This window comes from Ailuropoda melanoleuca, chromosome 8 (assembly GCF_002007445.2).
Source record: "Ailuropoda melanoleuca isolate Jingjing chromosome 8, ASM200744v2, whole genome shotgun sequence".
Taxonomy (NCBI): Eukaryota; Metazoa; Chordata; class Mammalia; order Carnivora; family Ursidae; genus Ailuropoda; species Ailuropoda melanoleuca.
Window position 1 is genome coordinate 68,888,622 of NC_048225.1, and position 22,599 is coordinate 68,911,220.

General features: G+C 40.3%; 1 protein-coding gene across 16 annotated transcripts in view; it reads right to left on the reverse strand.

Annotated features, from left to right (window-relative positions):
* Positions 1-22,599, reverse strand: part of SDCCAG8 (SHH signaling and ciliogenesis regulator SDCCAG8) — a 239,423-nt gene that overhangs the window by 210,380 nt on the left and 6,444 nt on the right. For 15 of the 16 annotated variants that reach the window (XM_034666639.1, XM_034666637.1, XM_034666640.1 and 12 more), the window contains exons 2-4: positions 15,595-15,747; positions 14,790-14,875; positions 11,326-11,439 (exon numbers count right to left, since the gene is read on the reverse strand). In XM_034666639.1, the coding sequence (XP_034522530.1) occupies positions 11,326-11,439; positions 14,790-14,875; positions 15,595-15,747 (353 nt within the window). Of the gene's footprint in view, positions 1-11,325; positions 11,440-14,523; positions 14,569-14,789; positions 14,876-15,594; positions 15,748-22,599 lie in introns of those variants that run through there. The other variant, XM_034666645.1, reaches the window with a different exon arrangement.

A 22,599-nucleotide genomic window follows, 5' to 3' on the forward strand; every position in this document is an offset into this window, starting at 1 on the left:
GACCAATTCCTTGAAAGACACAATCTATCAAAACTCACAGGAGAAATAGTCTGAACAAGGCCTACACCTATAAAAGCAAATGAATCAATTATTAATAACCTTTCAAAACAGAAAGCACCAGGCCTGCCATTAGTTCATTTGTGAATTATGCAAAAAATTTAAGTAACAAATTATACCAATTACTTACAACATCTTCCATAAAATAGCCAAAGGAATAATTCCTAACTCATTCTTGAAACCAGCATTACCCTAATACCCAAACCAGGTGAAGACACTACAGGAATGGAAAACTAGAAACTGATAATACAGCTTATGAAGATAAATACAAAAATCCTCATTGAAATATCAGCAAAGCAAACATAATGATGTATAAAAAGAATTCTACAACAAGACAAAATGGAATTTATTCTAGGTATACAAGGTTGGTTCAATATTTGAAAATGAATTAATGTAATCCATCACATCAACAAGTGAGAAAAATCATTTATGATCATAACAATAGACAGAAAAAGCAAGTGACAAACTCCAGGAGCCATTCAATATAAAAATTCTCAGCAGGCGAGAAATAGAGGAAAACATCCTCAAATTTATAAACAGCATCTATAAATAACATATAGCTAACGCCCTACTCAATCGTGAGACTATAGACGGTTTCCCACTAAGAACAAGAACAAGGCAAGTATGTCCCTTCACATCACTCCTATTCAACATCATACTAAAAATCCTAGCTAATGCAACAAGATATGACAAAGAAATAAAAACCATATATACTGGAAAGGAAGAAATAATTTTTTAAAAAGACATCTGGTTTTGTTTAAACTTGACATGATTCTCTACAAAGAAAATCTCAAAGAATGAAAAAACAGCTAGAATAAGTGATTCTAGCAAGGTTGCAGATGACAAGGTTGATATAGAGAAGTCGATTGTTTTCTCATATATTAGCAATAGTACTTGGAATTTGAAATAAGAACACATTACCAGTTACATTAACACTAAAAAAAATGAAATACTGAGGTATAAATCTCACAAAATATGTACTAGATCTATATGAATAAAACTGCAAAACTCTGAAAAAGAAATCACAGAATACCTAAATAAATGGAAAGACATTCCATGTACATGCACAGAAAGACTCAGTATTGTCAACATGTCACTTCCCAACCTGCTTTATAGATTAACACAATCTCAATCAAAATCCCAGCATGTCATTTTGTGGATATTTACCAACTGATTTTAATTTATATAAAGGGGCAAGAGACCCAAATAGCTAACACCATAATGAGAAGAACAGTATCAGAAGATTGACACTACCCAACTTCAAGACTTACTATAAAGTTCCAATCATCAAGACAGTATGGTATTTGCAAAAGAATAGGCCAATAGATCAAGGAGACAGAGAAGTGAGCCCAGAAATAGATTCAAATAAATATAGCCAACTGATCTTTATAAAGAAGCAAAGGCAATTCAATGGAAACAGTCTTTTCAAAAAATGGTGCTGAAACAACTGGATATCTACATGCAGGGTAAAAAAAAAAAAAAAAGAAAAGAAGGAGAAAAGAAGAGAAAAGAAAAAAAATAATCTAGACAGAGATCTTACACTTTCCACAAAATTAACTCAAAATGGAGCATTGATCTAAATATAAAACACAAAATTATAGAAGAATGGGGAAAATACTGATGACCTTGGGTTTGGCAATGATTTTTAGATAGAATACCAAAAGCAAAATCTTTGAAACAAAAACTGATAAACTGGACTTTACTGAAATTAAAACCTTCTGCTCTATGACAGACACTGTTAAGAGAATCAAAGATGAGCCACAGACGAGGAGAAAAGAACTGCAAAAGACATAGCTGATAAATGACCAGTATCCAAAATATATCAGGAACTCTTAGAACTCAATAATAAGAAAATAAACAGCTCAATTTTAAAAAAGAAAGTATATAAATGGAAAATAAGTACAGGAAAATAACGTCCAATACTATATGTCATCAGGGAATTTAAATTAAAACACACCTCAAGTACATAAATATCCAAAACACTGATGACACCAAATGCTGGCAAGGATGTGGACCATCAGGACTCTCATTTATTGCTGGTGAAAAAGCAAAATGGTAGAGCCACTTTGGAAGAAGTTTGACAGCTTCTTACAAAACTAAAAATACTCTTATCATATGATCCAGCAATTGAGCTTCTTGATATTTACTCCAATGAGTTAAAAATTTATATCCACAGGGGCGCCTGGGTGGCACAGCGGTTAAGCGTCTGCCTTCGGCTCAGGGCGTGATCCCGGCGTTATGGGATAGAGCCCCACATCAGGCTCCTCCACTAGGAGCCTGCTTCTTCCTCTCCCACTCCCCCCGCTTGTGTTCCCTCTCTCGCTGGCTGTCTCTATCTGTCGAATAAATAAATAAAATCTTTAAAAAAAAATTTATATCCACAAAAACCTGCATATGAATATTTATAGCAGTGTTGTTCATAGTTGCCAACACTTGGAAGCAAGCAAGATGTCCTTCAAAGGATGAATGGAAAAACAAAACTATGTTATATCCATACAACAGAATTCTACCCAGGGATTAAAAAAAGGCTACTGAGCCATGAAAAGACATGAAGGAAACTTAAATGCATATTACTAAGTCAGTGAAGCCAGTCTGAAAAGGCTACAAACTATATGATTCCAACTACATGACATTCTGAAAAATCAAAACTGTGGAGACAAGGAAAGAGATCAGCGGTTGCAGGGATCTGGCAGGTAAGGAAGGAGAGATGATTAAATGGATCACAGATGATGTTTACTGCAGTGGAACTGTTCTCTTTGCTACTGTAATGATGGATACACGTCATTATACATTTTTCAAAAGCTATGAAATGTATGACACAAAGAGTGAGCACTAACGTAAATGTGGAATTTAGTAAATAATAATGTAATAATATTGGTTTATCAATTGAAACAAATGTGCCACATTGATACATGCTGTTAATAACAGCAAAAACTGCTAAGGAGGTATGAAGGGGAAGTACATGGGAACTCCAGGTACTTTCCACTCAATGTTTCTGTAAACCTTAAACTGATCTAAAAAATAGTCTATTGGGGCGCCTGGGGGGCTCAGTCATTAAGCGTCTGCCTTCAGCTCAGGGCATCATCCCAGGGTCCTGGGATCGAGCCTCACGTAGGGCTCCTCCGCTGGGAGCCTGCTTCTTCCTCTCCCACTCCCCCTGTTTGTGTTCCCTCTCTCACCGGCTGTCTCTCTCTCTGTCAAATAAATAAATAAAAATCTTTATTTAAAAAAATAAATAAATAAAATCTATTAATTTAAAAAAAAACTAATAAAATATTTCTACCACACACTTAAAGAAGAGTTAATACATAGAAACTAATCCCAAAAAATAGAAAAGAAAGGAAAACTTCCAAATTCACTCTATGAGGCCAGCCCTACCCTGATGCCAAAACCAGATAAAGACGCTACGAGAAAAGAGACCTATAGGCCAACATCCCTGCTGAACACAGATGCAAAAATTCTCTGTAAAATACTTGCAAACCAAATCCAACAATACATTAAAAAAATCATTCACCACAATCATGTGGAATTTATTCCTGGGCTGCAAGGGTAGTTCGGTATTTGCAAATCAATCAACATGATACACCACATTAATACAAGAAAGGATAAGAACCATATGATCATTTCAACAGATGCCGAAAAAGCATTTGACAAAGTACAACATCCACTCATGGCAAAAACCCTCAACAAAGTAGGTTTAAAGGGAACGTGACTCAACATGATAAAGGCCATATATCAAAAACCCACAGCTAATATCATCCTCAATGGGGAAGAACTGAGAGCTTTTCCTCTATGGTCAAGAACAAGACAGGGATGTCCACTTTTGCCACTTTTCTGCAACATAATACTGGAAGTCCTAGCCACAGCAATCAGACAACAAAAAGGAATAAAGGGCATCCCAACTGGCAAGAAAGAAGTAAAACTTTCACTATTTGCAGATGACATGATACTCTATATGGTAAACCTGAAAAACTCTACCAAAAAACTGCTAGAACTTATACATGAGTTCAGGAAGGTCGCAGAATACAAAATCAACGTACAGAAATCTGTTGCATTTCTATACACCAACAGTGAAGCAGCAGACAGAGAAATTCAGGAATCTATCCCATTTACATTTGCACCAAAAATAGTAAGATACTAGGACTAAACCTAACCAAAGCGGTGAAAGACCTGTACTGTGAAAACTACAAAACACTGATGAAAGAAATTAAAGATGACACAAAAAAATGGAAAGACATTCCTTGCCCATGGATTAGAAGAACAAATATTGTAAAAATGTTTATATTATTCAAAGCAATCTACAGATTTAATACAATCCCTATCAAAATACCAAGAGCAGTTTTCACAGAGCTAGAACAAACAGTCCTAAAATTTGTACGGACCCCAAAGACCCCAAGTAGCCAAAGCATCTTTGAAAAAGCAAAGCAAAGCTGTAGGCATCACGATTCCTGACTTCAAGCTACATTACACAGCTATAGTGCTCAAAATGGTATGGTATTAGCATAAAAATAGACACAAAAATCACTCAAACAGAACAGAAAACCCAGAATTGAACCCACAAGTATATGGTCAATTAATCTCTGACAAAGCAGGAAAGAATATCCAATAGGGAAAAGACAGTCTCTTCAACAGTGTTGGGGAAACTGCTCAGCTAAGGGCAAAAGAATGGAACTGGACCACTTTCTTACACCATACATAAAAATAAATTCAAAATGGATACCTAAGAATGAGGCCTGAAACCATAAAATCCTAGAGGAGAACATAGGCAATAACCCCTTTGATAACAGCCACAGCAAGTTCTTTCTAGATATGTCTTCTGAGTCAAGGGAAACAAAAGCAAAAATAAACTATTAGGACTATATCAAAATCAAAAAGATTCTGCACAGTGAGAGAAACAATCAACAGAACTAAAAGATAACCTATGGAATGACAGAAGATATTTGCAAATGACATATCTGATAAAGGGTGTATCCAAAATATATAAAAAACTTATAAAACTCAACACTCAAAAAACAAATAATCCAGGGGCATCTGGGTGGCTCAGTCGGTTAAGCATCTGTCTTTGGCTCAGGTCATGATCCCAGGGTCCTGGGATCAAGGCCTGGGTCAGGCTCCTGGCTGAGGTCTCCTCCCCACCCCCCCAGTCAGGCTCTCTCTCTCAAATAAAATCTTAAAAAAAAAAAAAAAAACCCAAATAACCCAATGAAAAATGGGCAGAAAACACAAATAGGCATTTTTCCAAAGAAGACATCCAGATGGCCAACAGACACATGAAAAGATGCTCAACATCACTGATCATCAGGGAAATACACATCAAAACTACAATATAAAACTACAATGAGATATCATTTCACACCTGTCAGAATGGCTAAAATCGGCAACACAAGATAAAACAGGTGTTGGCAAGGATGTGGAGAAAAGGGAACCCTCTTACACTGTTGGTGGGAATGCAAACTGGTGCAGCCACTCTAGAAAACAGAATGGAAGCTCTTCAAAAGTTAAAAATAGAACTATCCTACCATCCAGCAACTGCAGCAGTAAATAACTATTTACCCAAAGAATATAAAAATACTAATTCAAAGGGATACATGCTCCCCAATGTTTATAGCAGCATTATCAACAATACCCAAATTATGGAAAGAGCCCAAGTGCCCATCAACTGATAAATGGGTAAAAAAGAAGTGGTATATATTATACAATGGGAGATTAGCCATAAAAGAGAATAAAGCTAGCCATTTGCAATGACATGGATGGAGCTACAGAGTATGATGCTAAGGGAAATAAGTCAGGCAGAGAAAGACAAATACCATACGAGTTCACTCATAAGTGGAATTTAAGAAACAAAACAAATGAACAAAGGGAAAAAAGGGGGGCAAACCAAGAAACAGACTCTTAGCCATGAGAACAAACTGATGGTGACCAGAAGGGAGGTGGGTGAGGGATGGGCGAAATAGGGGATGAGGATTAAGGACGGCGCCTGTCATGATAAGCACTGGGTATTGTATGGAAGTGCTGAATCACTATATTGTACACCTGAAACTAACTGGAATGTAAATAAAAACTTAGGAGTGCCTGGCTGGGTCAGCTGATAGAGCATGTGACTCTTGATCTCCGGGGTGTGAGTTCAAGCACCACGTGTGGCACGGAGTTTACTTAAAATAAAAAAAAAATAATAAAATAAAATTGGGGGCACCTGGGTAGTTCAGTCGGTTAAGTGTCTGCCTTCGGTTCAGGTCATGAACTCAGGGTCCTGGAATTGAGTCCTGCATCAGGCTCCCTGCTCAGCAGGGAGTCTGCTTTTACCTCTGCCCCTCCCCTCACCCGCTTTGTCTCTCTCTCTCTCTTGAATAAATAAAATCTTTAAAAAAATAAATAAATAAAAATTTAATAAGAAAATAAAAACTTTTAAAAACAAAAAAATTTAAAAAGGATATAAAAAATTAAAAAATTATTAAAATTAAATAAAATTTTTAAAAAACTAATAAACTATTTCTAAGCACTTAAATGTTACTTTTATTCTATTATTCCCTGGTTAAAATGTATCAAATATATACTCTGTCTACCTTTCGAGGCTTTTATAATCTTCCATTTTCCTAGTTCAGCATCATTTTAATAATTTGGGTTTTTTTTAAAGATTTTATTTATTTATTTGACAGAAAGAGAGAGAGCACTAGCAGGCAGAGTGGCAGGCAGAGGCAGAGGGAGAAGCAGGCTCCCCGCTGAGCTGGGAGCCTGATGCAGGACTCAGTCCCAGGACCCCGGGATCATGACCTGAGCCAAAGGCAGATGGTTCACCGACTGAGGCTGACCAGGTACCCCTCCTTTTAATAATTTCTTTTTTTTTTAATTTCATTTATTTATTTGATGGAGAGAGCGAGAGAGAGAGACAGACAGAGAGAGCACGACGAGGGGGAGCAGCAGAGGGAGAGGGAGAAGCAGACTCCCCACTGAGCAAGGAGACCAACGCGGGGCTCAATCCTAGGACCCTGGGATCATGACCTGAGCCAAAGGCAGACGCTTAACCGCAGAGCCATCCAGCACCCTTAATTTATCTAACAGACATCCTCTACTGCAGGAATTTATAATAGATGCCTTGTGTCCCCCATAAATAAACCATATTCATCCTGAATATGTCCTTTCAGTGCAGCTGTTTTCTCTACGAAACTCTTTCATCTTCCTTCTGCTGATCTAAACGATCCTACTCCTTTAAGATTATCCTCTCCCAGAAAAACATCCCCCAAAACTCCAGCTTTTAGTACCTTTCTACTCTTATTATAATTTAAGTTAGTACTACAGAACGCGGAATACATTATACTCTCTCTGCTGTTGCTATGGCGCCCATAAGCATTAGGGCTCTCTTCCCAACTAGATGGTAAGTTTACTTTATTTTTTTTAAAAATTCATTTATTTATTTGTCAGAAAGAAAGAGAGAGGGCCCAAGCTGGGGGGGGGGGCAAGAGGGGGAGCACGGCAGGCTGAGGGAGAAGCAGGCTCCCTGCTGAGCAAGGAGCCCCCGATGCAGGACCCTGGGATCATGACCTGACCTGAAGGCAGACGCTTAATGCACTGAGCCCAGGCGTCCCTCACCAAGATGGTAAGTTTATTACAATTTATAGTTTATTACAATTTATATTGTGGTAGAGTCTGCCACCCCAAAATACGCCACCTTGTGAAAAAAGAATTATTTTGAGCTAAAGGCACTTAAAAAACAGCAGATACAAAAAAGATTGACCTTCCCTTTCTTCCTGGAAGCAGGAGATAAAACTCCCATGTGAAAAATGTCTTCTGCATATGAGGAAGAAAGAAACATTCTTATCACCAGAGGGAGTGGAGGCTGAGAGGAATCTGTGCGAACAGACCTCATTAAAATAACTCATCTTCCTTTAATCTCCCCATATACTTTAGTTATGTTTCCACACTGCCTTTCTTTGTTCAACATAGTATAAAAACATTTCGGTTTTGCCATTTCTTTGGGTCATCATTTCCTAATGAGAGTTCCCATGTCACATAAAACTTGTATTAAAACAATCCCATTTACAATTCACCAAAAGGAATAAAATACCTAGGAATAAACGTAACCAAGGAAGTGAAAGACCTGTACTCTGAAAACTATAGAACACTGATGAAAGAAACTGAAAAAGATACAAACGAATGGTAAGCTATACCATGCTATGGATTGGAAGAATAAATACCATTAAAATGGCCATACTACGCAAGGCAATATACAGAGTCAATGCAATCTGTATCAAAATACTTACAGCATTTTCCACAGAACTAGAATAAATAATCCTAACATTTGTATGGAAACAAAAAGACCCTAAATAGTCAAAGTAATCTTGAGAAAGAAGAACAAAGGTGGAGATATCACAATCCCAGATTTCAAGATATACTATACAGCTATAGTAATCAAAACAGTATGGTACTGGCACAAAAACAGACACAGATCAGTGGAACAGAATAGAGAGCCCAGAAATTAACCAATGAATATATGGTCACTTAATCTATGACAAAGAATGCCAGAATATCCAATGGAAAAAAGACAGTCTCTTCAACAAATGGTGCTGGGAACTGCACAGCTACATGTAAAAGAATGAAACTGGACCACTTCCTCACACCATACATAAAAATATACTCAAAATGGATTAAACAGCTACATGTGAGACCATAAAACTTTAAAAAGAAAAAAACATAGGCAGCAATCTCTTGGATCAGCAACATGTTTATGGATATGTCTCCTTAGGCAAGGGAAACCAAAATAAAAAGCTTTTGCCCAGCAAAGGAAATCACCAACAAAACAAAAAGGCAACCTCGTGAATGGGAGAAGAGATTTGCAAATGATAATATTGTTAAGGGGTTAATATCCAAAGTATATAAAGAACTTGTACTATTCAATACCAAAAAAAGTAAATGATCTGATTTAAAAATAGGCAGAGGACCTGAATAGAAGGTCCAAAGAAGACATACACATGGCCAACAGAGACATGAAATGATGCTCAACGTCACTCATCATGAGGGGATAAAAATCAAAATTACAATGAGATATCGCCTTACACAGTCAGAATGGCTGGTACCAAAAAGACAAGAACTAACAAGTATTGATGAGGCTGGGGCAACAGGCAATCCTCATGCACTGTTGGTGGGAATATAAATTGGTGCAGCCACTGTGGAAAACAGTATGGAGGGCCCTCAAAAAAATTAAAAACAGAAATACCATATGATCCAGTAATTTCACTCCAGGTATTTACCTCAACTGACACAAATCCAAAAAGATCTATGCACCTCTCTGTTTACTTCAGCAGTATTTGCAGCAGTCGAGACACGGAAGTAACCAAATATGCATTGATAGAAGAATGGATAAAGAAGATGGGGTGTGTGGGGGCGCCTGGGTGGCACAGCGGTTGAGCGTCTGCCTTCGGCTCAGGGCGTGATCCCGGCGTTATGGGATCGAGCCCCACATCAGGCTCCTCCACTATGAGCCTGCTTCTTCCTTTCCCACTCCCCCTGCCTGTGTTCCCTCTCTCGCTGGCTGTCTCTATCTCTGTCGAATAAATAAATAAATAAATAAATCTTTAAAGAAGATGGGGGGTGTGTGTGTGTGTGTGTGTGTATCCATATGCATATATATATGTATATATGGAATAGAATATTACTCAGCCATAAAAAAGAATGCGATCTTGCATTTGTGACAATATGGATGGACCTAGAGGGTATCACTCTAAGTGAAATAAATCAGACAGAGGAAGACAAATACCATATGATTTCACTTTTATGTGGAATCTAAAAAACAAAATGAAAGAACAAACAAAGACTCAAATATAGAGAACTGGTGGTTGTCGGAGGGGAGGTGGGTAGGGAGATGGGTGAAACAGACGAAGGGGATTAAGAGGTACAAACTTTCAGTTATAAAAGAAATAAATCACAGAGATGAAAAGTACAGACTGGTACTACAGTCAATAACATTGTAATGACATTGTATTCTGACCGATGGTAACTGCAGTTCCGTGGTGAGCACTGAGTAATATATGGGATTGTTCAATCAATATGCTGTACACCTAAAATTAATATTGTATGTTGATTATACTTCAATAATAAAAAAACAAATAAATGTATATATTTTCATCCTGTTAATCTATTTTACCTTAATTTAATTATGATTCACAGCCAAAAATCCTAAGAGGGTAGAGGTAAAACTCCCATACAATTTCTTTTAAGTTTTACCCATAGCATCTTAGGGATTAACAGGAGCTTGTTAAGGGAATGAGTCCTAGGATATTATTTCAGCCTTTATGGTAATCCAAGAATACTTGTGCAATAATGATTATATTCTCCAAGAATGAAGACACAGCAACATGCTAAGATGGGGAATTTCTTGGAAAGTCAGGACAATGAAATGTCTAAAAGTTTCTGAAATCTTGCATCTTGGAAGAGGAACCAAAATGTAAAAAATATGATATATTAATATTGAATAAAAAAGGAAGAAAAACTATAACATGTAGTTTGGAAAGGCATAAAGCCTCCGATAGCATTAATGACATTACCAAACTGCACATAGTTGAACATCTGGTGTTACAAGCCATAGGGGACACATCTGGTTTCTTGATCATTGTTATCAGTACCCCCACGAGCCATTCTCATTCAACTCTAAGGAAGGAACCTTCAGGCTGACAGTAGGGGAGACTGAGTCAGCAGTTTAGAACCGCTGGTTGATGAGTGTAGGAGACTGACTGGTGTTACCACCCCCAAAGCATTTCCCATCAGCTGTGCTAAAGAACGTGGGGCAGAAAGCACAAACCCAAAACATGAGAGCACATTATCAAAATGTTAGACACAGTTATGGGCCACTGGGAAATGAAGCAATCAGAAATGGCAAGGTCAGGGGCGCCTGGGTGGCACAGCGGTTAAGCGTCTGCCTTCGGCTCAGGGCGTGATCCCGGCGTTATGGGATCGAGCCCCACATCAGGCTCTTCCACTATGAGCCTGCTTCTTCCCCTCCCACTCCCCCTGCTTGTGTTCCCTCTCTCGCTGCTGTCTCTACCTGTGTTAAATAAATAAACAAAATCTTTAAAAAAAAAAAAAAGAAATGGCAAGGTCCGGAGTATCATTCCCCAGCTGCGGAAGCCCCTGTAACATACCAGTCTTTTCAAACATGTAAACATGACAACTGTCAATGTAGGGCAATACACGTGAAGGCTAATAATAGCAAATTTTCATATAAGGTATCATTAATAGAAACTTTAGTAGCATTTGAATTTTGAATGAGAAGCTTACCTTGCAGAACTTGACTTCTGCCTCTAAATGATGAATGTACTGAGACTGGTCATTGATGATAGGAACAAGATTGTAAACAGTAGGCATATTGGCTTCCTCATACTCTGATGACCTCTAAGGCAAAAAACGAAAACAAAAACAAATTAAGCATGTTTGGATTTAGCAAAGAAGCAGGTAATACCACCTCCACCCTCAATTTAGAACTGATGTCATACAAACATGGGGTAGATCACATTGTGGCCAATAGCATTTCTTTCTCTATCCTGTAAATTCCACAAACAGATAAGATTCAGGGATATGAATATCTTTTTTTTTTTAAGATGGAAAGTGAAAGTTGTTATAAAAAGTATGTGCGGGGCGCCTGGGTGGCACAGCGGTTAAGCGTCTGCCTTCAGCTCAGGGCGTGATCCCAGTGCTCTGGGATCGAGCCCCACATCAGGCTCCTCCGCTATGAGCCTGCTTCTTCCTCTCCCACTCCCCCTGCTTGTGTTCCCTCTCTCGCTGGCTGTCTCTATCTCTATCAAATAAATAAATAAAAAATCTTTAAAAAAAAATAAATAAAAAAGTATGTGGCAAATGGAAAAATGCTGGTATAGTCTCATCGGCTTGGGAAGAACTGCCTACCAGAGCCATCTGGAAATGTGACACCCCATTCAGCAATGCGGAGATAAACAGACAATTCTCCTCAAGAAACTGCCAGGTGAGAGCACTGCTAGCTAAAACGGCAGACCAGCTGCCTGCTGAAGGGATTCTTTAGACAAGGGTTTGCTGCCAGGTGTGTCCACAAGGTAAAATTCTATCTACAAAGGAGTACGTTAGCAAAGTGTGGTTTCTGATTTTTGACCCTATTACTCAAGGCAATTTGAGGCTATGCTGGTCTGCAGTACAGAGCCGCCACGCCTAGAGTGCTAAAGCAGGACCCTTGGGAAACCGACAGCTACCCTGCACCAGGAGTCCAGCAAACAGATCGCAGAAGACGTGTTAATTCTCCATCCCTCTGCAGCATTCCTGCATTGACTTTAATGTATACCCTATTCTCTCCTCAAATCATTACAACATGGCTTCTAGAATCATTTATCATTCCATGATATTTTTTAAGGAGAAGAGGAAATCGGGAAGGGAGAATGAGTGTCAACCAGTGAAATGAACCCAGAGAAAGCTGGAGATGAGACACCTGATCATTGTTTCTCAGTCTGCTAGAAATTCCTAACAACGAAGGACCAGCTCTCGTGGCAGAATAATTAAGTAGAATTTAGCTTTTTGGCATATTAAAGAAATTTAAAAACCAAAGTAACTTTAATTAAATGGATTATCTCTGGTGACTAGAAAGCAATTAATTATAATAATTTTATATTAATAGAAATGGGTCCAGAACATAGGCAAATAAGAATTAAATATTACTGTGGGTACATGCAGGACAGTCTATGTAAAAAATAAAAAAAACACAAGCTAATCCTGTGTGGCAAATGAAATCACCTGTATATGTAAGGGTTTCTTATAGTCTGGATAGCCACATTTCACAAACATAAGTGATAATGTGTGGATATATTTTCCATCTCAAGAGTGCATCAGTTTCACGTCAAGAGAGTCACGTGTTTCTGATATGTCATGCTGGCTATGAAAGTGCATCTAAGGGGCGCCTGGGTGGCTCAGTCGGCTGGGCATCCCACTCTTGGTTTCGGCTCAGGTCATGATCTCGGGGTTGTGAGATCGAGCCCCAAGTCGGGCTCGGGGCTGAGTGCAGAGTCTGCTTCAGATTCTTTCCCCACTCCCTTTCCATCCCCCTCTGCATCTCTCCCCCTCCCCCGCTCACATTCTCACTCGCTCGCAAACAGATAAAATCTTTAAAAAAAAAGAAGAGGAAAGTGCATCTAAAGTGCTTCTAAACCTTCCAGCACTGCTTATTATCACTCTGGCTTGTAATCATTCCACGTGGGCTAATACATCCAGAGTCTAAGTTGCATCCTCCCACGTAGCTGCGTGTAAACAGACACGGGGATGTGTGAAGTGTATGCTGCATATACTGAACTGATGACACTTTCCATGAGGCTTCTCCTGCTACCCAGATTCAACCAGCTCTGTAATATCCCTGCTCCGCTGTACCTTTAAAATGCTAGTACGTATGCCTGAGCGTTCAACAGATAGAGCAACTTCGTCTACTAGACCTGAAAGAGCTCTACCCACTGTGTGCTTAAGAGCATTCTGGAAACCAGGTCTCAACAGGAATACATTTACTGAATGGTGAAATGCTGTATTAAAATTATAACTGTTAGCCATAAATATTGAATAGGGGCCTGCAGTACACGTCTCTAAAGTGGGAAGTAAGCATGAAGGTATGCGTCAGGCTGGAGTGAAGTGTTAACATGGGGGTACGGTTACAACATTGCAGCTGTGAGTAAAGCGACACGTCTCCACAGTTTCTACCATGCAGCCTTGGTATCCAACCGTCACACACACTGAAAATGCAAGGTACTTATTGCTACTTCGACACATTAGATTTGTGTCAGACTGCATAGGTTTCTAAAGAATTTTAAGTATATGTTCTTATCTTATTATTACAGAAACACTGTGAGGCATAATACCCTTCTAGACAGTAAGTAATAGGCCCACATAGACCTAAGGCCTAGACCGTTATTTTGACCATTTAAACCTGGCCAAATCCTTCCCTCATATCTATCTCAGGCATTAGCATACCACATTGCTTCATTCGGGAATAGTTCACTCTGTCAAAGCAACAGCAGTAAAAAACTTCAGAAAAAAAGTATAGCTTCTCACATTGTGCAATTTTATAACCATGTATTTTAAAATGCAGAATAAGATTACATACTTTGGCTCTGACATTCAAAATAAATATTACAAAGGACAGCTAGAAATATAATTAAGTAAATTCTAAAAAAGATGGGATATCGATATGACCCCATAAAAAAGAAAGAGCTATTCTTTCCCATAGATCGTTCCTTTTTTTTTTATATTTGCTAACAGTTGCAAAGTAAATTCTCCAAACTGTTTCCTCACATTTTTCAAGCGAACGATAAATTTAAAACTCAGGATTCCCTCTGCCATGCAAGTCTCTCTTCTTCAGCCAAAATAATCAGACGGGAGATCATTTCTTTTAATGTTTTATGCTATTAGAATGTCCTGCTCAGAATCTGTCGAGAACATATACTACTAAAACAACACTGTAGAGTTGAAACATACTTAGAGGGGCACCTGGGTGGCTCAGTCGTTTAAGTGTCCGACTCTTGATTTCAGCTCAGGTCACCATCTCAGTGTTATGAGATCAGGTCCCGTGTTGGGCTCCACGCTGAGCGTGGGGTCTTCTTGAGATTCTCTCTCCTTCTCCCTTTCCCCCTCCCTCCATTCATGCTTTTTCTCTCTAAATAAATAAATAAATAAAATCTTTAAAAAACCCCCCAAACATAGAAAGACAATGCTCTTGTCAGGTTGCAAACGTTGATACGCACCAGAGGGGAAACATTTCGTCTTCTTGATGGAGACACCTCACTTTCCTTAGTTGCCTGCTGGTGCAACAAAGCTTTGAGCTGATTGACTGCAAAGCAAACACAATGGGTTTCATTAGCCTTCCCGTGGATCCGTGGCTTATCATCACCCATCCACGCTTCCATCCATCTAACAACCATAGTGTAAACATGTTTTATGCATCAACAACTGTGCAACGGACTGGGGGTCCAAAGGCAGACATGAGAAAACCTCTACCACTTAAAAGCTAAGAGTCTACCGAGCAAGAGAGATCCACCGACAGATACAAAACTATGTAGTAAGTTTCCATGTAGCTCTACGGCTAGACACAGTGTTATAAGAGGAGGACACACCTAATCATGCCTGCTTTTAGAGAGGAGTTAACACTGGGAAGGATGAACAGAAGATTACCAAGCAGAAAAGGGTGAGAAAAATCCCAGTTACAAGGGATGGCATAAGCATAGAAGCCGGGCGAGGAGGCTGCTATGACTAGAACAGGGCTTGAGAGATGGATAGTGGGGAGGAGGATAGAAATACGAGGCTGGAGAGGTAGCTTGGAGCCATGTTGAGAAAATATTGCTATGACATAGAAAGGATTTTGGACGTCAGCCTATAGGCACCATGAAGTCAAAGGAAAAATATTCAGCAAGGGAATTATATCAGCTGATTTGTGTTTCAGGAAGAAAACCCCACCTGCAGAGCTGGGACGGCCTGGAGTCCTGACTGTACGGAGATGAAAATATTCACTGTGTGTCATTCAGACTAGGACTGACACCCACTCGCACTCACCGGCATGGCTGTGTTGCAGTTCGTGCCAGGCCATCCCAGGGTCCTCATTTTCTACACCACTATTACATGTGGGACCCGGCGCCTCTTCCCCAACGGCGACATCACCTTCCCTCAGGGCACACTGCAGCTGGTGAATGCTTCTGTTCGCACGCTCTACAACAACAACATGATGAGTCTGGACGGCAACGTGTACACTTACTCCAAAAGGCAGCTTCTAAAGGAGAACCCATTGTGTCTCATACTTTAGGGAAACAAGCAGAGATTCGTTTCCAGCTTGCTGAGGACAGTGCTGAGGAAGACAGGGATGCAGTTTGTGGGTCAGAGGTGAGACCTGATGATCTCTAACGTCCCTGACACGTCAGTGGTGGATATTCACCCTATATAGCTCTACTGCCAAGGAGGATAGCTCCTCCCCCACCCTCCAAACACCAATCCCACCCCAGAAAGGGCTCCCCTTCCCCTCCTTGAGATACCGGGGTGGTGGGCAGAACTAGTAAGAGGGACTCCGACACACCAAGTTCCCGCCCAGGGAAGTCTACTTGCCCCTGTGAGCCACATGCCCCTCCTGAACCGAGAGACAGCCTACTGTCTGGCCTCCTTTTGATCCAGATCGGAAGAGCTGAACGAAGGGCTTACAGGGCTCACCTCCGCAGTGTCGTCCTTCCTAGTCCTGCTGGCTGACTACACATCTGTAGAAATCTTGGCTAGTGGACCCACTAAGAATTGAAGCTTAAACTCACTAGCACATACTTAACACTACTATAGCAGTTCATCTCTAGAATAGTGCCCCCAAAAAACCCGACCTCTACCCTTGTCCCCTCCCAAGTTGAAACTAAGTTGGTAACTTGCGCTCACCAACAGAATGCAGGAGTTACACCATGCCAAACCAGGCTTTTTTTTTTTTTTCAGATTTATTTATTTATTTGAGAGAGAGAGCGCACACAAAAGGGCACTCAGAAGTGCGCACTCACAAGCACCCCTGTGCACACATGAAAGAGGAGGGGGAGGGGTAGTAGGGGAGGGACAGCAGGGGAGGGGTGGGGGGGAGGGACAAGCAGACTCCCTGCTGAGTATGGAGCCCACTCCTGGCTCAACCCCAATCCCATGACCATGTGAGATCATGACCTGAGCCAAAACCAAGAGTAAGGAGCTTAACTGACTGAGCCACCCAGGCACCCCCACGCTTCATTTTCTAAACGTCTGGTAGCTGCTGCTTCCTCCATCCTGGAAGGCGTGTTTTTATCATCCCTAAGCCACTAAGTAGGAAGCCTGCCTACCCTGCTGGAGAGATTGCCGAGGGGCCATGTGGAAAGGAGAGGCCCTGAGACCACATGGGGAAGGAGAGAAGCCCAACCCTGCTAACAGCCCAGTGCAGCCTCCAGATGACTCCAGCACCGGAGGCCATCTCACTGCAAAGGCATGAAAGAGACAGGAAGAACTGTCCAGCTGGGTCCCGTCAGCCCAAATGCCTTCAGTTGTTGCTGTCAGCCACCAGGCTTTACAGCGGTTTCTTATCAGCAATAGAGAACTGAAATAATAATCCAGTGAAATACCCAAAAAGGTTTTCAGCAAAGGATCCAAGCCTTACATTAAAAACAGAACTATACTAATCACCCTAGCAAAGGCATTTCTGAGAATTCTACCCTACTTTATGGATATTTTTACATTCCTAACAACCGGAGAAACAGGCAATTGATTAGTAATTTCATTAATTAAGGTCCATTTATTTTTTCCATTTAAACTTGTTGTTTCTGCTAATCTCTTAGGACTGAGTTCACTGGTTCCCATTTAGAAAACATTAACTATAACAAAAACTGTTCCTTGCACGGTAGAACTGGGACCCAGATTTCAGTCACCCTGTTCAAATTTTGACATCTATATTTGAAAGTTATTTTTTAATCCACTCATTGATTTACCAAGCATCTACATATATCTAAGATGGAAATGTATGTTAGAAAAAGATGAATTCCCACGCAAATTCATCTATATCTATTATCTATCTATTTTTTAAAATTTTTAAACTTTTAATTTTTTAAAAGACTTTATATATTTATTAGAGAGAGAGAGAGCACAAGCAGGGGGAGCACCAGAGGGAGAGAGAGAAGCAGGCTCCTCACTGAGTGGGGAGCCTGATGCGGGTCTTGATCCCAGGACCCTGAGATCATGACCTGAGCTGAACGTAGACACTTAAGCAACTGAGCCACCCAGGTGCCCTCTAATCTATTTCAAATGGACTCCACTGAAACAATACTTCAGATATTGGAGGGGAGGAGATAGTACTTTCCCTAAGAAGGAGCAACTGGTAACAATGATGGCCAATGACATCCTTGCTCTTCCTTGACGACTTAGGTCTACTTCTTCTTGTGTCCTCGGGAGAAAAGCTCCTCATCTTTGCTACCGATATGGGAACCCTAAGAGAGTTACCAAACACCTATCTTTTCATTACCAGTCATGGATGAAAATATATTTACAAACATATATTCTACAGGACCTTGAGAAACAGATTTTCTCCAAACTCATTAATTTCAAAGTTTAGAACAGAAAAAGTAACTGTAACTCAGTAGGAAAAAATATATAATCTAAGTTATAAAATATCTGACATAGGTTGTTCACTTAGAGCAACTCATTTTATTTCTTTTTTTTTTTTTAAAGATTTTATTTATTTATTCGACAGAGATAGAGACAGCCAGCGAGAGAGGGAACACAAGGCAGGGGGAGTGGGAGAGGAAGAGGCAGGCTCATAGCGGAGGAGCCTGATGTGGGGCTCGATCATAATGCCGGGATCACACCCTGAGCCGAAGGCAGACGCTTAACCGCTGTGCCACCCAGGCGCCCCAACTCATTTTATTTCTTGATAAACCAAAGAAAGCAGGTCTTTCAGGTCAGGGTTCAACAGTGAAATTTTATTACTAACTACACAAGGGACTCACTGAATTTATCACTTCATTTCTCTCTACACACCAATCCCACTTCCACACAGACCTGTCTCTGACAGGCACTTGGAGCTGAATACTAACCAAGCCTGGCCTCCTCTTACTCATCATGAGTCTTGTTTTTTGGGATGGTTTGGTGTTTTTCTTTTTTCTTTCTACTCATCATGAGTTTAAGAAAAACCCGGATAAGACACATTCCTGGTTTTAGCAAAATAAGAAGGAGCAGAAGTTTTCCAACAACTTAGTATTTTCTAAAGAGATTTGTTAATGGAAAAGGAGAATCAACAGGTTACATGATAAGCGATTTGGTTCACAGAGCTTTAGATTTACACGCATAATGTATGAATAAAGCACTTATCTTTAGTACACCCATTAGAAAGGCAGCAGAGGGTTTAACTAACATCAAAAGTGTGCTCTGTGGATTTCACTTCTAAGATAAAGGATAATTATTTATTTATACCTAATTTGACTAAAAGCTAATAAGCTATATTAGGAAAAAGAAAGGAAATCTGGAAAAACTTCAGCTGAAAATCTCTATACGTAGAGTTCTTTTATCAGATTACAATGATGGCAGAGTCTCATGAGCCCATTTAACCCCTTTCCCAATATGCTTCCTTACTCTTTTAGAATTTATGACATTCAAAGATTACATGTTAAAATTACACTATGAAAACAGTTATGTGAAATAGTGAGATACTGAAATCAACAACTATTCCAAGGAAAAGTGATACCCAAGATATAGGGGTTTTTTCCAATCACTGACTTCAGTTACTAGGATCAGAGAGGAAGAGAAGGAATTTGCATGAACTGTGTCCTAAACTAAGGAGGTAAGTGATATTTTTAAGCCATTTCAATAGTATATTACAAAACACTCTAAATGCTCTTCAAGTACACACATAGCAACATAATTATACACTGCAACAGACAGAGTTAATCCTGAGGAATAATAATGCTTAGATGGTTCAAACAGATGAAACCCTATTGCTCTTCAGCCCGAACAACCGCAACTGAAGGCTTTATAGTCCTTACAAAGAACACTACACCCTACATGCCGTTATCTGCTACAAACCGGATTACACAGGAGGTTCTAGTTATCATTTCCTATCCCATTGCGAGTGGGCAAACTTTATCCGTCCATAACCAAGAGACGGAAAGAATACTCATTTCCCCTTTTCTCCAGAGAGGACAGTAAGAGTATTTCACAGTGCATCCTGATTTCTTCTCCCCAGCACCAACCATGGCCTGAAAATAAACTTAATTATCAATACAAACCCAAATAGGACCTCTGAGTCCCAAAGCATCACGTGAACATAAGGTAAGTAAATAATATTTCTGGAGGTCCGCTATCTGAACACCAATCAGTACAATGAGGACCAAAAGTGAGTGAGCTGCTGACCGCTGGCCAATTTCAATCTGTCTTTTTTTTTTTTTTTAAAGATTTTATTTATTTATTTGACAGAGAGAGAGACAGCCAGTGAGAGAGGGAACACAAGCAGGGGGAGTGGGAGAGGAAGAAGCAGGCTCATAGCAGAGAAGCCTGATGTGGGGCTCGATCCCACAACGCCAGGACCACACCCTGAGCCGAAGGCAGACGCTTAATGACTGCGCCACCCAGGCGGCCCCAATTTCAGTCTGTCTTAATCATTGTTGTAGTCCAGTTCCCCACCATTCTCTCTCCCAGCTCACCATCAGGCCTCTCTTCACCAAGGTGTTTTTGAACAAAAGACAACTATGTCCCAGTCTAGGAAGGATCATCACTTATATACAGACCGTGAATTATTCATGTCTACATTCTCCATCTGCACAGGGAGATGTGAACAAGCATTACCCCGGTGACGGGGTGGGGGAACCACTCCCCAGGCAGCGCCCAGCTGTCTCTGAGAAACCATGCAATGAGCCATACCTCCCTAGGCTGAGACACGACATGCACCGCAGTTCTTAAAACAAGCCGAGAGCAGGGCAGACAAGCAGAAAAATGAAACCATAGTGAGATAAGAGATGCATGTGTCTGTCCACACTTGACTGGGCCTCAGCTAGTTCAGAAGACTGCTGTCGCTATTTACTAGGGGACTGACATCTAGGACAACCAAGATAAAAACAGCCTAATCCAAAGTCAGACAAAGCCAGCCTTGGAAATGACAATTATAACAGCAAACGGGATTAAATGTAATGTGCAGAAACGAAAAAACCTAAAAGAAAAATCTATCATAAAAGAAAAGACCCTAACAGCCGAAAAATGTGCTGAAGTGGTTGGCGCAGGAGTGAAAGATAACCTGAATAAGAATGTCAAGGTCTTAAGAAAGCAGTGGCCGGAAAGTCACTGAGGATGTGTGGATGTTGGCAAATCAAGGAGATCAGCTATATACATTATGAAGGATACACCTGGTATGTTTTGGGCACCACCTGGGAGGATTTATGCACCCGTCACTTTCCACTGATAAAGAAGTAATCCTAGCCAGACTGGCAGAACATAGGTAAAATCACCAGCCAGGACAATCAGTATCCTTAACCGTAATTACACTCAAGTACGATTATTGTAGGACAAAGGCGACGAGCAAGGCCTTGCTACTTCCAGGTCACGGTTTCTCAACCCAGCACTACTGACGTTTGCACCCAATAGTTCTTTACTGTAAGGAGCTGCATTGTGCGTGTTCAGTGGCCTCCCTGTCCTCTACCCACTGGATGCCAATAGAACCCCCCCCCCAACCACCACCAGTTGTGACAACCGAAAATGTCTCTGTATATTACCAAATGTCCCCTGGGTGAAAAAATCACCCCTGGTTGAGAACCAGTGATTTAGATCAATAAAACAGCATAGCTAGGGTTCAGGTTTGGGTTTTTGTTTTTTGGGTTTTTTTTTCAAATTTTTATTTAATTTCTAGTTAGATAACATACAGTGCAATACTGGTTTCAGGAGTACAATTCAGCGATTCATCACTTACATACGACACCCAGTGCTCATCATGACAAGTGCCCTCCTTAATACCCATCACCTATCTAGCCCAGCTCCCACCCACCTCCCTCCATCAACCCTCAATTTGTTCTCTACCTTTAATTACAGCAATTGTGCTACTCGGTATTTACCCAGGCATACAAATAATAATAATAATAATAATAATAATAATAATAATAATAATAATACGGATTTGAAGGGGTAGATGCTCCCCGATGTTTATTGCAGCATTATTGACAATGTTCAGAACTGAGGAAAGACTTCCCACATTACTACATTGTAACTACAGCCACCTCTTAATGAAAAACGGGCAGGACAGTGAGCTAGTCAGCCACAGTTGTGGTGGTGGACAGAGCACAAGCCACAACCATCACTGCCAAGACTGGGCACTTCTGATCCAGGTGTTAGGAGAAAGTGTTACAGCTGCTGGAATCAAGAACTTGAAATTCATATTTAGCTTGATATTGTTTCAAGGCCTAACACATGAAGCAATAGTTACACTTCAAAGCCGTCATTCAGAGCCACCTTAGGTGATGATCCCTGGAGATATTCTAGTGGGTCTCGATGAAGAATATCCCCCACCCGCCCACCCCCACCCAACAAGCTGCTTTGGCCAAGTGCACAAGCCCATTTCAAGCTACTTTCTCTACCTTTTGACCCTGAGAGGAGAATCACTAAGTGAAAAGGTGGAAACCCTTAGCACACATGGGGAAGTGATCAGCGCATACATGTGTAAACACCCCAAGAGAAAATATAATTATTCTCAGTATCTCAATAGTTTGGGATTAACTTAATCCCTTTTTCTGCCCAAGAACATGAGAAAATACGCTTACAATTTCATAACACTGCACCATTGTTTTGGTTCTAAATTATTCCAGGGATGACTATTTACTTGTAAAATGAGTTTTTACTGACTTTTCTCTTCTGGCTGCTAGGTCCGGTCCTTTGCCTATTTTGCCTCATCAGTAGTGGGGAAGGAAAAATGGGAATCTACTAGCTTTTGTTATTCTGGTAAAAGAAATGGTCGTAACAGTTAAAATTACTAAGAAAAGCCATTAAGAGCGGATAAAACAAAAAAAATGAATATATGCCATCCACATTTTATCAGCAAAAAAATAC